Here is a 17,842-nt window from a genome sequence, read left to right on the forward strand (position 1 = left end):
GGTGAACCAGCGACAGGGTCATGGGCACCCAAGGCTCACTGATGTGTGTGGGGAGTGAAGGCTAGCTCGTCTGGTCTGATCCCACAGAAGAGGTACTGTAGCACGAATTGCTGAAAAACGTAATGCTGGCCATGACAGACAGGGGTCAGGACACACAATGCATCACAGCTTGCTGCGTATGGGGCTGCGTAGCTGTCAGCAGTCAGAGTGCCCATGCTGACCCCTGTCCACCGCCGAAAGCGCCTACAATAGGCACATGACTTTGTTCTACGAGCGGCGAGGAATAAAGGCAAGTTGTGCTGGGAGGACCACAACATCTTGGTTTTTCCGGACTTTGCTAGATCGACTCAAGTGAAGCGCTACGGATTCAAAGAGTGTAAAAAACGGCTTCACCAACAGAAGGTGGGTTTCACACTGCTTTATCCGGCTAAGCTGAAAACCTTATTTTGGCTAATATTTTTGTACCCAACGCAGAGGATAGAACTTTAAGATCTTGAGGGAAAGTTACAAGCAGCTGGGATCCTTCATGATATGGTTTTGGGTGGAGATTTCAATCTTTTACTGGATCCAGTCCTTGATTATAGTGATGCAAAGGTGTGTAGACCCTTAAGAGCAATGTTGTCACTACAGAGGATGTGTTAAATCTTGGTCTTACAGACATTTGGAGACTTCTGGATCCATCTGGGAGGGACTACACCTTTTTTTTCCATCAGTTCATAAGATTTACTCTAGAATATATATTTTTTTATATCTAAGTCACTTATTCCATCTGCAACTGACTGCTGAATTTGGAACATTTAGTTTCAGATCATGCTTTGGTGTGTTTAGAGATGCTGCTGCATATAGAGAAAAGAAAATCATATGGATGGTGCTTTAATACATCCCTTCTACAAGATGTAGAAACCAACTGGTCCTCAGTGTCCTCTGTGGGCGTGGCATGGGAGGCGCTTAAGACAGGTCTTAGAGGGCGGATCATGAAATATGCCTCATTCATTAAAAAGATCAAAGCACAGGAATTCATAGAATTGGAAAAGAGTATTAAAAGCGCTGAAACAAAGTTGAAGTGCCAAATGTCATCCAATGGTCTTAGAGAGTTGACCCCACTAAAGTATAGGTTCAGTACTATTCTGTCAAAGAGGGTTGAGTTTTGGGTTATTCAGGGCAAGACAGATATACTTTGAGTCTGGGGACAAAGAAGGGAAACCTCTTGCCAGATACATAAAACACAGTTTTTTTCCCACCATTCTTTCAGTGAAGTTTTCTGGAGGCAATATATTTACTTCTGCCACATATTTATAAAGCCTTTAAAGAATTCTATTTCGATCTTTATAGCTCCACGTCTTCGTCTACTGATAAGGATATTAGCAACTTCATAGAGCCAGTAGAACTTCCTAAATTGACGAGTGATCAAAAAAGCTCTCTTGACTCAGATATTATTTTGGAGAAGTGTTTCGAGGTAATTAAAGTCTTGCCAACAGGTAAGGCACCGGGGCCAGATGGTTTTGCCACAGAATATTTTAGATCTTATGTCACAGAACTGGCTCCAGTTATGTTAGATGTTTACACAGAGTTATTAAAGAAAGGTGAACTACAACCAACCGTGACACAAGCCCTGATCAGTCTCATTCTTAAAAAAGATAAAGACCCAAATAAATGTAAAAGCTATCGTCCAATTTCCCTGATCCAGTTAGATGTAAAAATATTGTCTAAAATACTGGCTAATCGATTAAGCAGAGTAATTACATCTCTTATACATATAGATCAAGTGGGGGTTATTCATGGTCGTAGTTCTTCTGATAATATTAGACGTTTTATAAATATTATGTGGTCAGTAGCAAATGATCAGACCCCGACCGCTGCGATCTCAATCGACGCCGAGAAGGCGTTTGATAGGGTGGAATGGGACTATCTTTTTAAGATTTTTGGGTGGATTAAGTTACTCTATAAACATCCGTCAGTGGCAGTTCAAACTAACAGATTAATTTCAGATTATTTTTCTCTTGGTAGAGGAACCCGGTAAGGCTGTCCTAAGAAAAGAGGATGATTTTCCTGGTGTTGTTGCAGGAGGTGTGGTGCATAAACTTCTACTTTACGCAGCTGATATATTATTATTTGTCTATGACCCTAGTAGATCTATGCCTAGCCTCCATAAAATTATTAATTCTTTCTCCAAATTTTCAGGACACTGGGTGAATTTGTCTAAATTGGAAGCTCTTGCTCTGACTGCATATTGCCCTGCCACGGCTTTCCAACCTGGTGCCTTTCAATGGCCCAATCAAGGCATTAGGTATTTAGGCATTTTATGTCCAGCATAATTTGGACCCATCAATAAAAATGTTCTCATGTGATGTGGATAGGTGGACTTCACTACATTTGTCTATGGCTGGGAAGATCAATGTTATAAAAATTAATTGTATCCCAAAATTCAATTATCTACTGCAGTCTCTCCCTCTAGGAGTTCCTCTCTCTTATTTTAAACAATTTGATATAATATCTAATTCCTTTATTTGGAATGGTAAACGACTTGCATTTCAGTAAGTTACATAGACCAGTCCCCAAAGACTATGCCTTTAGTCTCAGACACCTGGCCCATTGGTCTCGTCCACCTGAGAGAGCCCTTCCCTGGTACTACACTGAACAAGCAGTCCTTGCCCCAATCTCACCTTTGCAAAGTCTATCAAATTGCCTGGAGAAGTAAAAATGCATGCCATTATTTCACACTTTCAATGTCCCGTTTGTTCAATTTTGATATTTACCTAAATGTTTCCTCAAGTATATGGCTGAACCCCAAATTATGTATAAAGTCACCCTTTTGCTGGAAAGAGTGGATCAAGAAGGGTGTTGTTACACTTGGTGACCTTTATGAAAATGGAGCTTTGAGATCATTTGAAAATATAACAGCAATTTGGGATTTCTAGGTCTCAATTTTTCAGGTATTTACAGTTGCGCCATCTACATTGTACTATTTTTGGGGGTAGTACACAGCCCCCTAAAGCTGCTGACACCCTCTGTATGGTGCTCACAGCCTTTGGAATGGGGCATGAAGTATCAGTGTATTATTCCTCACTGATTCAGAGTCTTGGTGATGGGGCCTTAAAATCTCTTAAGAGGTTATGGGAAAGAGATTTGAACTTGGTATTGGAGGATGGGGAGTGGCAAGGGTACGCCTTATTCAGTTTAAAATTTTGCATAGTTTCTACTGGACTCTAAAAGACACACGATCTGCTGGCGATGTCAGTTTGGAGGAAGGAGACATAGCCCATGCTCTGAGGTTTTAGATACTCATTTTTCATTCTGCCCCAGACTATGTATATTGAGCGATGGGGCGGTTATTAAAGTAGAGGAGAAATATACAAAAAGCTGGGTCCAAACTAGCGTAATGATTGGCAGACAAATAATTCCTGATAGGCAGGCCTAACACAGTCGTAAAACCTAACTGAGGCCCACAAACTCCATCATAAATCTTATTGATAAAAACCACGCCAAATCAAACAAAGGAAGTCCAAAACAGACTACAAATCCCATGAAGCCTTGCTCACTAAAGGATCAAACTCTCAACTCCTATTGGATGAGGCACACAAAAGAACGCCCCTCAACTATGACATCATCGGAAGTAGAAATAACTCCTTCCGGGATTTGCTTCCAGCAACTTTGCTCACCGTGTGTAGATGCAGCTCATCGCTGCTCTCAGGTGCAGCCTCATGGCACAAGGAAGTAACATCCGACTTGAAACTGTGGCCATACAATCTCCATCTCGCTGGACGAGTTGAGATTACTCTGTGTTCCACTGAACACTCTAACGGATCTGAAGGAGTCTGCCGAGCAATCCGCATCTTCATCCGTCTGCCTGCAGAAGTGAAGAGAAAAGATTTCTCTCCCATCTTCAATCAAATCGACGTTTCTGATTTCTCCGCCAGCCCGCCGAGAATCAACAGCCGTACCGCCCGCCGACAGAGCGAGGAAACGGCCTCCCGTCATCACCCGAGCCTCAAGGAACCGAGTCTGAGTTAAAGGACGGATGAACACACATTCTGCATCCTCATGCGATTCAAGTAAGAGGTTTAAGTCTGGGCAGAGATAGAATATTATAGTGTGTTATTCTTGTGTATCAAGGTTATTGCTTGTACAGTTTACGGACTGCCGAGTCTGCTCATTGCTGCTAATAATACTCAAGGTATTACTGTAATGTACTGTTATCACGAATGAGATCTGCTGTGTTGTAGTCCAACCACATTGGACTGTTGTGTATTTCCGCCATCGTGGGTGAGACCGGCACACTGAGTTTATCCATTAAAGAATCAAAGACCGCGGGACGGTTTACGAGCCGTCCACCGTGTCTCTGAGTGATAAACTAACAGCTGCTTTCTCTTCCATGATCGCAAAACCGGCTTTGGTGCCGTCACTTTACTCTCACTCTCTCTCTCTCTCGTACTAACCACACACACACACACACACACACACACACACACACACGCGACCCCTCACAAACATTCTCGCACACACTTTTGGTTAGTAGATAACTTCGTGTTAAAGCTCAGCTTTGTCCCTAAGTTATCGTACAAGTGGAGACACGCGGTAAACGGGCAGACGCCATTTACAGGCTTCTCTATAATGGGGTTTAAGGGGTACTGACTCTGTGCATGTATATTTTGCTTTGTTCTGTGTTATATTTGAGAATCAACCAATAAAAATGTTAATCTGAAAATTTGAGCAATGTGACAATGATAATCAGTACATAGATTCAGAATTTATAATGTATCATTTTATTTTAACATGGTTGACAGTGATTGGATGATTCTGGACATTACATTATTTATTATTTATATAATTATGATAATTTCTGATGTAATGTCTGTAACGTCTCAAAAACATGAATAACCAACACTCCTGGAAACAAACAATTTGATTTTAAAAATCTGACTTTTTATAGCTTAGTATTATTCAAAATATTATTCACAACTTAGTCCCGCTGTCCACATATGTGGACATACATTTTTAGGAAAACTATTTGCATGTTTATTAGATGCTACTAGTTACAAATCAAAAAGCGGAATGGAAAATGCACACAGCAGTCACGCTCGGTCTCAGAAGGTTAAAGGATGAAGCTCATGATACTATATTTTGTGAAATCTCATTATCTTTCAGTTCCATTATACAACAATCATAATTCTGCAGCATTAGACCTCTAAACTCTTTGGCAACAGTGTTCTGGTCACTTCCTGTGATGTATGAAGGGGTCAGAGGTCACTGCAGCTTTAGGTTTCATTTCCTGTGCATCACTGAAGACTGAGTACAGTGTGATACGGGCTGATGCGCATTAATGTGTTCACCCGAGTGGCTCGTCTCACTTCACTGTGTGTAGAAGTTGTGTTTTTTTGCGTCAGATATGTGTGTGTACAGAACTGTCCTGTCAAATATTGTGTGACTTTATAAGTTAATTTTGTGAATGAGTGTTTGTGTATTATGCGTATGCATTATGTAAGTGTGTGTGTGTTAAGTTATGACTGTCGCACCTGTGTGTGTGTGCCAGCAGCACGTTCATTAAATTTTGAAGGCTGTACTGGGACGTGTGCCCAGGACACAACACAACCCTAAATCACACACAGGCGTCTTAACACACCCACAACAGGTTGCCATGGTTACAGCACCACAACTTCCCATCATCATAACAGCAGTGCCAGTTGGTATGAAAGAAAGCGTGTCGGAGTTGTATTGAGGTGAAAGAGCATTTTACATAGTCAAAGGTTTGTGATCAGGGTCCAGACCTCAACCCAAATGAGAGTAAATCCAATCTAATGAAAATTACGTGACTGTGGCAACATTTGTGCAAAATGACATCACGTGGTTCATTACACGTATCGCGGCAGTGCTGAGGTGAAATGTCCACTGTGTGGCGCTAAAAGTGAATTAAATGTTCTCCCAAACAGATGAGGTTTTTAAGGTTAATGCTGTATCGAGATTCCTACCCTAAACCTAACCGAAAGTGTCATAAAAATCAAATGTGAGATGAAAAACAACAAAGCTTGTAAATGTAGTTGTTTATGTAATGCAAACGTTAAAATTAGTCATGCACTATAGTGAGTGTTTATATGTCATAAGATAGCATTGTGTGAGGAACAGGGTGAAGTGTTTATGAACTGAAAATCGTCTGCCGATAATTGCAAAATGCCCAAATATCGGGCGATTAATCTTCCTGGCTGATATATCAGTCTATCACCTGAATTTTATATTAGTAATGTTAAAAATATGCCGTTGAGATGGATGTGAATGCTAATGGCTAAATAACCCCAGGTTTACAAAATACTAGTGATAGACCGATATATCGGCCAGGATGATAAATAATCCAGAATCGCAAAATGGCTAAATATCAGCCGATTAATCTTCCTGGCCGATATACACCAGTCTATCATTAGAATTTTATATTATTAATGTTAAAAATATGCCACTGAGATGGATGTGAATGATAATGATTTAGCCAAATTGCAAAATGGCTAAATATCAGCCCATTAATTTTCCTTCCCAATATATCAGTCTATCACTAGTATTTTGTATTAATGTTAAAAATATGCCATTGGGGGCCAGGGTAGCATTTGATTTATTCACCTTCTTAAAGAAAAATGCCTCAGATGAAGATTTGATTTTTCTTTTGATTTTGGGGTGAAATGTGACCTCAATAAATTCAGTGCAAAGCATCTTGTCTTCAGTTGAACAGAGTTTTTGTTGACGGTTTGTTGAATTTTAGTTTTGAGAGTTGATCAGAACTTTGATTGAAGACGGGACACAGCAACTGGAGCCCAGCGGTCACCTACTGGGACATTTCCATCATCCAATCTTCAATGCTAATCTTATTTATGCCAAAGCTTCATCTGAGCTGTCAGCCAATCAGTTTCAGCATTACTGAGCACATGACTAATCATCGATTGATGTTCATCGATCAGCAGATAGTGTTTCCTTGTGTTCCCAGGTAAAACACAGTGTGATGCTAAACATTTCATGAGTAAATAAATCACACAGGGACAAAAATATACAGCACCTGAAATACTCTTATGTAATTGTATTGACAAGAGCCATTATGTCGCTCAATAGAGAGAAGAGACGCACAGTTTACTGAAATATCCCATAACACTCATTGGTTTTGTGTTGTTACTCACCATCGGTCGGCGATTCTCCACCAGATTCAGTCCAACAACACCCAAGAATGCTCCAAAACTCAGCTACAATTAAGAAGAGAACAGCTGCTTATTTACACAAATCACATTAGAGGAACAAACTCATCATATATGATTTGTGTGTGACAAAAGTCAGCTTTGAGCAAAACAATACAAACACTGAAAGTCTGTAATCTGATTACAAAGTAATTACTTTCTGGGTCCCACTTTATATTAGGTGTCTTTAATTATGTAGTAACATTAAAATACACACAATACAAATGTACTTATTGTGTAACTACATGTTGTTCTGCAAAATTCTCAAAGGATTTACAATTGCTACTACTGAGGTTGAAGTACGGTGAGGTTTAGGGGTTAGGGTAAGGGTTGGGTTAGGTTTAGGGTAAAGGCTGGGTTAGGGTTGGGTTAGGGTAAAGTTGGGTTGGGGTAAGGGATTAGGGTAAGGGTTGGGTTAGGGGTTAGGTTTAGGGGTAAGGGTTGTGTTTAGGACTAATTTTACATTTCTTGGGTTCCAAATATTTCTAAAATAATATTTATGTCAGAATGTCAATTATATGCATATGTACGTCTGTTTATGTTTCCGAAGAGTCATTAAAGAGTCATTATGAGGCAGAAACACGTCTTTCTAAATGTATGACTTGAGTGTGACAATACACAAGGAGGAAATATAGACATTATTTTGAATTCATTAAGAGGAAAAACAAAAAAAGACACTTAAAAAGACACTTAAGTTGGGGGTCTGGGTATCTCAGTGAGTATTGACTATCACACCTGGAGTCGCGAGTTTGAATCCAGGGTGTGCTGAGTGACTCCAGCCAGGTCTCCTAAGCAACCAAATTGGCCCGGTTGCTAGGGAGGATAGAGTCACATGGGGTAACCTCCTCGTGGTCGTGATTAGTGGTTCTCGCTCTCAATGGGGTGTGTGGTGAGTTGTGTGTGGATCGTGGAGAGTAGCATGAGCCTCCACATGCTGTGAGTCTCCGCGGTGTCATGCACAACGAGTCACGTGATAAGATGCACGGATTGACAGTCTCAGAAGTGGAGGCGACTGAGACTTGTCCTCCACCACCCGGATTGAGGTGAGTAACCGCGCCACCACGAGGACCTACTAAGTAGTGGGAATTGGGCATTCCAAATTGGAAGAAAAGGGGATGGATTTTTTTTTTTAAAAGACACTTAAGTAATTAATAATGTGAATTATCTGTTAAGTAATCCGATTACAGTTTTGGAGAAATGGTGATTTGTAGTGGATCATTTTTTTCAAGGACTTTGAAGGTAATGAAAATAACAATTAAGTATTTAATCACACACTATAAACCCTAATGTTGTCATTAGAGTAAAAATCAAGTTGTCTTAAACATTACTTGAAATTTCAAGTTTTGGGCTCATAACTCAAATATCTACGTTCCTTGGACTTATTTTTCTTAAAAATCTATTAGACTTGGAAAAAGTAGAATTTAATAACTGGTCAATCCTCGTTTAGCAGCATTAACCTCAACCAAGCGTTTCCTGTATCTGCGGATTAAACCTGCACAATGTTCAGAAGAATTTTTGGATCATTCTTCCTTACAGAACTGCTTCAGTTCAGTCATATTGTTAGGATGTCTGGTGTGAACGGCTCTCTTGAGGTCATTCCACAGCATCTCTATTGGGTTAAGGTCTGGACTCTGACTGGGACACTCCAAAAGGTGGATTTTCTTTATTTGAAGTCATTCTGTAGTGGGTTTACTTCGACGTTTAGGGTCATTGTCCTGCTGCATCACCAAACTTCTACTGAGCTTCAGCTGACGCACAGACACCCTGACATTATCCTGTAGGATATCTTGATAAACTTGGGAATTCATTTTTCCCTCAATGATGGCAAGCGTTCCAGGCCCCTAAGCGGCCCCAAATCATGATGCTCCCTCCACTGTACTTCACCATTGGGATGATGGTTTCATGCCCTTTTTACGCCATACATAGTGCTGCTGTTCTTCTGAAACAATTCAGCCTTAGTTTCATCAGTCCACAAAACATTTTCCCAGTAGTGTTGAGGAGTGTCAAGGTGGTCTTTGGGCAAACTTCAGGCGTGCAGCAATGTTTTTGTTGGAAAGCAGCGGCTTCCTTCATGATGTCCTGCCATGAACATCATACCTGTTTAATGTTTTCTGTATAGTAGACTCATGAACAGAGATGTTAACCAGTTCCAATGATTCCTTCAAGTCTTTATCTGTCACTCTAGGGTTCTTTTATTACCTCATTGAGCGTTCTGCAGTGTTCCCTTTGAGTCATCTTGGCTGGACGGCCACTTCTAGAGAGAGTACCTATAGTACTAAATCATCTCCATTTATAGACAGTTTGTCTAACTGTGGACAGATGAATATCTAAGCTCTTCCAGATAACTTTGTAACCCTTTCCAGCTTTTTGCAAAGCAACAATTCTTGATCGTAGGTTTTCCGAGATCTCTTTTGTGAGGCATGGTCCACATCAGCAGATGCTTCTTGTGAATAACATACTCAAAATGTTTGAGTGCTTTTTATAAGTCAAAGTAGCTCTAACCCACACCTCCAATCTAGTTTCAATAACTTGATGCCAGGTTTGCCAACTCCTGACTCTTACTGGATTTTGTTAATGTTATTAGCCTAGGGGTTCACTTACTTTTTCCACAGCACTGTGAATGTTTAACGGGATGTGTTCAATAAAGACATGAAAGATTATAACTGTTTGTGTGTCTTTATCTTAAGCACATTGTGTTTGTCTATATTTGTGACTTTGTTAAAGATGAGATCACATTTTATGACCAATTAATACAGAAAAACAGCTAATTCCAAAGGGTTCACATACTATCTTGCCACTGTATAATCTTCATTATTTAAGCTGTTATTGTGTCTTAAATTTGAGTCCATTCAATTAAAATGATCGAGTAGAAACAACAACATTTAAATAGCAAACCTGAATTAGGTCTACTTGCATCTAGTTACCATAACTTAAATAGTTAAGTCCATTCTGTATGATCACCAAGTTATGTGAACTTAATTACACAAGTTTTGGAGATGCCATTATTCAATTAAATTGAGTAAAGTCAAGTTATGTGCATGACCTTCTGAATACTGAAGTTATTGTCGACTTTAAACTGTCAAAAACTGCAGTCAACGCGTTTTCTTTTATGAACTGAGAGTTCATTACAGTGATGAAAGTTCAGTTTCTGTTGAGTCGAGTGTTACTCACGATAATGCCGGGATAGTATCCGGACACAGCCACATTATCAGTTTGAGTGGCACACAGCAGTCCGATCACCAGTGCCAGAACTGAGAGTCCGAACAGAGCGACGGAGCACCAGAGAGCCGTACGACGACGCCTCCCATACTGATCTATACAAACACATACAGACACATCACTGAATATATTTATATAAATGCCTTGCATTACAGAATAAAATCCTGTAGTATGACATGCTGTACTTTAAAGGGGCAAGTTGTCACACTTTTTACTCCAGTTAATTTGTCTCTGAATAGTCTGGAAAGTGTGGCATTGGCACACACATTAGGAAGTACAGTTCTTTTAGTACGTGTTGACCCGATAGCCGGGCACACATTATGGGGTAAGTTGTCACAATGGAACTTGCCAATTATAGACTTTTCAGTAAACTTTAAACAGTAAAACAATTATGAAACACATAATTCATCATGAAATGTCAAATGTAATGTATTAAAATATTAAACCACTGTTTTATTCACCAATACTGTGTAATTAATATATTTTTACCAAAATATTACAACATATCAAACATGTGACAACCTGCCCCGACTTGACATTTATGAAAAATACACTTGTCCCGAGAACACAGTTCAACGTTGGACTTAAAATGTACTTTTATTATATAGTTGACTCTTATGTCAGAGTGTTTTTGTGTTCAGTTGTTCAGCCAACAGCTTTTGCAAAAATATATTTCAATTTGAAATGTAACCCATGTGACAACTAGCCCCAGTCTCCCCTAAAGCTCATGTTTATGTTATTTGTAACGACAGTGCAGTTAATATGATTAGAGACATACATTTTTATGGATAAAAATAAATAAAAGATTATTATAACTATTACATGAGAATACATTATAAGTAGCAATGCTTCTGAAACTTTTAAAAATATCAAAAACAATTTATTTTCCCCTTTTCAGTTCATTACTATGAAGTGTTTAACGAGTCACAACATTTTAAAAGTACTTTAACTAGATCAAATGTATTTTATAGGGAAATGTCATTTTAGATATCGGAGAATGGCCCATAAAGGATTAAATGCGCGTAATAATGTAATTAACTGAATATCATCATCGTGTGCTGTTATAACTAGCCTATAACACGGTGTTATTACAGATGAACTCACCTGCGGGATCCGCGTTCTCCGCGTGCGTCTGCGGGGCGGGCTGCTGCTGCATCGCGTCTCTGATGTTCCACAGATAAATTGTGACTCAAATAAAGTTTATAAAAAGACGTTTCGTTAATATTTCCAATAATAAATCCCTCGTGTTCCGCAGATATGCGTTACAGACGCCGCTCTGCTCAGGTGCAGTCTGGAGTGACGCGCGCGAGACTGAGACGCGTGTACAAGACTGCCGTGATGACGCAACAGCACTGCGAGAGACGCGACGCGACAGTGAAATGCCACAGTATATTTAAGCCATACTGTATCAGAAAGATATTGCTAGATCATTGATGCATCTGTAAAATAATTCTAGAATTATTCCATTAGTTCAACTGCAGGTTTCCTGTGCTGCACACATGCTTACCTGCAGTCAAACTCAGTTTATTTGAATATTTCTCAGTCTGTATTTAAAGGAACAGCACATTAAAGAGAGTTGTTTTTGTATAGTTTCTCAACATGTTGTCGGCGTGCATCAATGCCGCATGCGCCTTTTGTTGACTGTACTAAAAGAGTAATCACAAAGCAGTAGCAGCACAAAGACGTTAAACTCGTTTGTAATTGCTTGCGTTTAAAAGTGTGTAATTTGAAAGGCTGAATGATTCAGCACGCGAAAAAACAAAGTATGCCAAACCAACACGGCGTAAAAGTAACGTAGTTTATACGTTGCTCATTGTGCATACTGCGGCAGTTTTTAAGTGAAATGAACACTAGAGGCGCTACAACAACGACTTTTATTTACTTTCGCACAAATCAGGAGTAAAACTGCAGATAATCAGTTCATGACGCTATCTTATGACATCTAAACACTTTTACTATAGCGCGTGACTTTTAGCAACTGCATTTAATTGCGCGGTAGCTTAGAAGTGCGAAGAACCGGAAGAGCATGCACGCTGACATGTTAGAAGAAAAATGTGTCAGAAGCAGCACAAAATGACGTGGTTGTGTTTTTCATCTCACATTTGCTTTTCCTGACACTATCGGCCCGGTTTAGGTTTAAGGTAGGGAGGTTAGGTTTAAACCTCATCTGTCTGGGAGAACATTTAACTCTCTTTTAGCGCCACACAGTGGACATTTCCCCTCAGAACTGCTGCGATGCACGTAATGAACCATGTCAAATAAATGAGCAAAAATGTCGCCACTCATGCTATTTTCATGTGATCAGACTGAATGTTGACTGCATGAACAATCGTATTTAGCCCTTCAAACACGACTGACAACAGTTTCTGCTGCTGTATACACAACGTGTAAACCGCTTTAAGACTGAATGCAAATCAACTCAATTCCATTTAAAAAACGGCCTTTATTTACATAAAACTGGCTTGACAGATACAACATACAGCACAAATACAGAAAAGGCAACAGAACACATATATAGTTTGTAGCTGTTATTGCACACTGGCTGAAGTATTCACGCTGAGTTCAGTTTTAGTCATCATAAAATAGTTGTTAATTTCTTTTTTCCTAACAGCATAACAGATGGAGGATGGGTTCAGAAGATCAATACAGCTTTGACCTACAGGTTATTGTTGGAGATTGCTTTTACATCAGGACACATTTAGTGCTGTGAGCTGGAACTAGTGCACTCCAAAGACTCCGCTGTGCCAAAAATTAATTCAGAGAAACAGACCATGTTTGATTTTAAAGTGTAAAGGGGCTGTTCACTGTGTTGGGCATCCATTAGTGTTTACACCAGCAGTGGGTTCAGTAGATGAAGCGTTAGGAATCTGCCACCAGTCGTCTACTTTATTATCTGCTTTATTAGAACCAACAGCAGCACTCGAGCTGGAATCTGAAACAAAAAACAGCAACAGACACATGAATAAAGAACTAGCAGAGAAATCCCAATAATACACAGATGACATCTTGTGATGTGTAACACACACACACACGGGAAGTGATTGCTGTTATAAGATACAGTGCAACAGATACAGTGAACAAACACCCAGTTCAAAACCCTCTTTAATTAGAATTAGACTTTTTGAATTCTACAGTCCATAATAAATGTTCACCATCATCATATTTTGTTTCCGCTCTTGGGTAAAAAAGCGAACATATTCAAACCACACTGGCAAAGGTCGACTATTTTATAAAGGTCGATTTTTACAGAAAATATCAAATGCGTTCTTATGACAAAAGTTTTTTTTTTTTTTTATGAAAGTCAGGCCATGGCATGTTGAATATGTTAAATATGGCATACATTTATGCAACTTATCAAATCACAATACTTGTTGGCCAAAACAATGATTTAATATTTTTGTATGTTCCCTTTTCCATTTTGGTTGTAGCATGAAATTTCATTTGTGCCTCATAATTGTTATACTTTTTACATTTTGCTGAAAAATCTATAATAGTATGTTTAATGCAGGTGGTGTGTGTGTGTGTGTGTGTGTGTGTGTGTGTGTGTGTGTTCGGGGGGGTTAAAGTGTCAAACTTATGTCACTGATTTAGTGCCAGTTTCCACAGTGACAACTTGCCCCATATAGTGTAACATGTTGTCACTCTTTTTTTCCTGAGCAGTAATGGTGAAAATGTTCAAAAGCTTTTTGGCAACCAAAACTAAGGTGTGTGTCTGTGCAGAATTTGACTTTTAAACCAACAATGAGAAATATTAACTGGAGTAAAAAGTGTGACAACTAGCCCAAGTCACCCCCATTTCTAAAACTGTTTATTCATATAGTGGTATAAATTCTTTTTTTGTTTCTAAGTAGCCTTTGATTTACAATTAATTAGTGAATTAACAATATACGGAATAAGATTAATGGTAAAAAATAAAAATTAATGTTTGCATTTTCCATTTCCCTTTATGATTTGGAACTTGTAGCACCTAATAAACAAGCAAAAAAAAAAATAATAATAATAATAATAATAATAATAAAATATACAACAAATCGTTTTCCTAAAAATGTATGTCCACATATGTAGACAGCGGGACTAAGCTGTGAAATTTTAAATAAGTCAAAGTTGTTCATCATGTTTCCAGGAGTGTTTGATTATTCATGTTTTTGAGACGTTACAGACATTACATCATAAATTATCATAATTAATTCAGATTCAAAGTAATGTCCAGCATCATCCAATCACTGTCAGTCATGTTAAAATAAAATGATACATTATAAATTCTGAATCTATGTACTGATTATCATTGTCACATGTCTGTCAAACATGTTGAGTGATCCAAACATCATCTGCAGCCTGAAACTGAACTTTTGATCAGATTTTAGGAGTGAATGCACTTAACTGCATAGAGAGCTATAGGATGCTCCCTTGCTCCCTATTTAGTGAATGACTTAACCTCCAGTGTGCTGTCTGTCTGCACTGGTCTCAGAACAGTTTCAAATGCACCTTATTTTTTATGAATGACCCACAGATGTGTTAATGTTGAAAGTTATTCCAAAAATGACTAATATGTTTTTTCTACTTTTGAGGGAATAATGTCCCAAAGTCCGCATGTGTGCACATGTTTATCAGCGCACTGATGAATGAAAAATAAATGAATTTTTTAAAGCGGCATATCAAATGAAACTAGAGACTCGAAACTTTTTCAATGAAAAAACGTAAAGAGATTTCTGATCAGTCACTTTTGTTGGCGCTGTGTCTGTAGAAGCACTTGACGGAAATCAACGTCATGTTGTTGTGTCATGTGACTCGGTGCGGCAGAAGTTTAACCCTTAAATGACTAGAGTCTTGTGAACAGTATTCAGTCAGTTTAAATTATGTGTTGCGTATAGTGTAGCCAAAATATAACATCCACACATGTGGATACAGGGTCACACGAGGTTACACATTTTTCTAAATGTTTGAATTTTAAAGTTTGGTCTGTTACAGTTTAATAATAACTAAATAAAATAACTAAAATGTTATTTTCACTGACAAATTATATGCCAGAGTAAAACTAACAAAAATGATGAAATTGACTAAATTTAAAGGACATTCTTGTCAAAAGAAACAACTGTATGGCTAAAAAACAAATAAATAAAATGACACTGCTGTACAGCAAGGCAGAAACAGAAATGGGGTGTTGTCAAAAAAAGTCTTGTTGTAATCTGAAGCAACACGATTGAGATTTCCACTGTAGACCGTTCTGTTGATTATAATAGTAGCGATAGAGTTGTCACATCACACCACTCAATGGTGTAAGAAATCCATACACAGAAACAATTACACCCTTGAGAAAACACCACATCCTCAAAAGAGCCACTGTGGAAACCAATCAAGTGCACAAGAGTGTGTTAGTGTTAAACACCATTAATAACAGCCATCACATCTACATTACCCTCTTCATCACTGTCTGAAGACTCCATGACAGGCTCAGCCGGCAAACATGACACCTCTAACATGACAAACATCATCATAACTGACCTGTAAACAGTCAAATGACATGAAAAACTTGATGTAATAAAGAGGCGTCTGTACCTGGCACAGTCCCGAGATTGGAGTTATCAAAGAACTGTGTGGGGCAGTTGAGGCTGATGGGAACAGAAGAGCGCATGTCAAAGAACTTGCTCTTAGGAGAGTCCAGGAACATCTTCTTTGGAGAGTTCACTTCAGTTTTGGTCAGAGGCGGCTGTCGTTTGGTTGGGGTGCACAGACCGTCCTTATTACTCTCCTTCATTTTATACGCTCTGCGCTTCCATTTAATGATCTCCTCTTGCTGCTTACTCACCAGACTAAACATGAACAACAACAATGTGATTTGACTTTTCTGCTTTAAACTGATGGACAGAAGACATGAGACAGGAAATAACATGGGCAGAGAAAGCAGAGGTGAATGGGATTAGGACATCACGGCCCAGATTGTGGTGTCTGAATTACCTCTCAAACTGAGCATTCTTCTTCTGCAGCTCCTCAATCTTCTTCTCTTTGAGGGAAGTGACCGCACGTGTGTTTGCGCCTAAATTAAGATTGGCCTCATCGCTGTCCAGGACTGTTGAACACATGTAGAACATAGTGAGGTACAGCACAGTAAACACCAGTGTTGGGGAGCAACTAACTAAAAGTATTGACATTACTAACTTGACTACATGTTTCAGTAGCATGACAGTAATTCAGCTTTTTTCTAGAGCTGTCAGAATTAACGCATGCGATTCATTTAAAAAGCTTAACATGTACATTTTTCTTAAATCATGATTAATGCATTTACCGTTAATACAACAAACACATTTTGGGCAGGGCAGAACCTTTGTAATGTGTCTGCCCCGAGTCAATACACTGATACGGAGACAGTCGCAGACGCTCACACACACAGACACACCGACACTCGCAGACGCTCACACACAGACACACACTGACACACAGACACCGACACACTCTCTCACCGACACTCGCAGACGCTCACACACACGCCGACACTCGCAGACGCTCACACACACAGACACACACTGACACACAGACACCGACACACTCTCTCACCGACACTCGCAGACGCTCACACACACGCCGACACTCGCAGACGCTCACACACACAGACACACACTGACACACAGACACACTCTCTCACCGACACTCGCAGACGCTCACACACACGCCGACACTCGCAGACGCTCACCAGCACACACACGCAGACGCGCGCACCGACGCATGCACCCCCTGACACAGACTGTTACATTGTTTTTTATCTTCCCTAAGATGGAAATAAATGCATTTTGACAGGAAAATAAGTATATAGTGTCAAATTTCAGCACTTTCAAAATCTGCTATTAACTACAAAAACAAATACGCAATTAATCAATTAAAATTTTTAATCGACTGACAGCACTATTATTTTCACAATAGTGTCGTTTGTTTTCCAGTAATGAGCTTCATTTTCCAGCGAGTAGCGCTGTAGAGTCACAAAACACTTCATTTGTCACATTATATTGTGAACACAGTGATGGAGTCGAGAGAGTAATCAAACACACTCATCTAAACTGTCCTCTCTCTCTCATGTAGTGCTGGGTAAACTGAATCATTTAAGTGAATCGGTTCTTTCAGACAGTTCATATAAATGAACCGGTTACAATCAACGATTCCCTTATGTTTAGTGTTGGGAACGCTGATTCATTGTAGCGAGTTGGTTTATGTAAATTAACTAGTTCACATAAATGATTCACTGATTCACTTGAGCCCCGCACAGCCTAAACTGTCCTCTCTCTCTCTCATGTAGCGCTGGGAAAACTGAATCATTTAAGTGAATCGGTTCTTTCAGACAGTTCATATAAATGAACCAGTTATAATAAACGATTCCCTTATGTTTAGTGTCGGGAACTCTGATTCATTTTAGTTACTCAGTTCGTTCA

At 39.3% G+C, this 17,842-nt stretch overlaps 2 protein-coding genes across 6 annotated transcripts in view; both read right to left on the reverse strand.

Annotated features, from left to right (window-relative positions):
* Positions 1-11,693, reverse strand: part of LOC127443462 (transmembrane protein 255B) — a 30,116-nt gene extending 18,423 nt beyond the window's left edge. The window contains exons 1-3 of the mRNA XM_051702101.1: positions 11,529-11,693; positions 10,377-10,519; positions 7,152-7,214 (exon numbers count right to left, since the gene is read on the reverse strand). Of these exons, the coding sequence (XP_051558061.1) occupies positions 7,152-7,214; positions 10,377-10,519; positions 11,529-11,580 (258 nt within the window). The 5' untranslated portion in view covers positions 11,581-11,693. The remainder of the gene's footprint in view (positions 1-7,151; positions 7,215-10,376; positions 10,520-11,528) is intronic.
* A 1,160-nt stretch (positions 11,694-12,853) lies between these two features.
* The window catches only part of cenpe (centromere protein E), a 48,057-nt gene continuing 43,068 nt past the window's right edge, over positions 12,854-17,842 (reverse strand). For all 5 annotated transcript variants that reach the window (XM_051702022.1, XM_051702025.1, XM_051702023.1 and 2 more), the window contains 3 exons: positions 16,380-16,491; positions 15,981-16,234; positions 12,854-13,356 (listed from right to left, as the gene is read on the reverse strand). In XM_051702022.1, the coding sequence (XP_051557982.1) occupies positions 13,226-13,356; positions 15,981-16,234; positions 16,380-16,491 (497 nt within the window). In that variant the 3' untranslated portion in view covers positions 12,854-13,225. The remainder of the gene's footprint in view (positions 13,357-15,980; positions 16,235-16,379; positions 16,492-17,842) is intronic.

This window comes from Myxocyprinus asiaticus, chromosome 7 (genome assembly GCF_019703515.2).
Source record: "Myxocyprinus asiaticus isolate MX2 ecotype Aquarium Trade chromosome 7, UBuf_Myxa_2, whole genome shotgun sequence".
NCBI classification, from domain to species: domain Eukaryota; kingdom Metazoa; phylum Chordata; class Actinopteri; order Cypriniformes; family Catostomidae; genus Myxocyprinus; species Myxocyprinus asiaticus.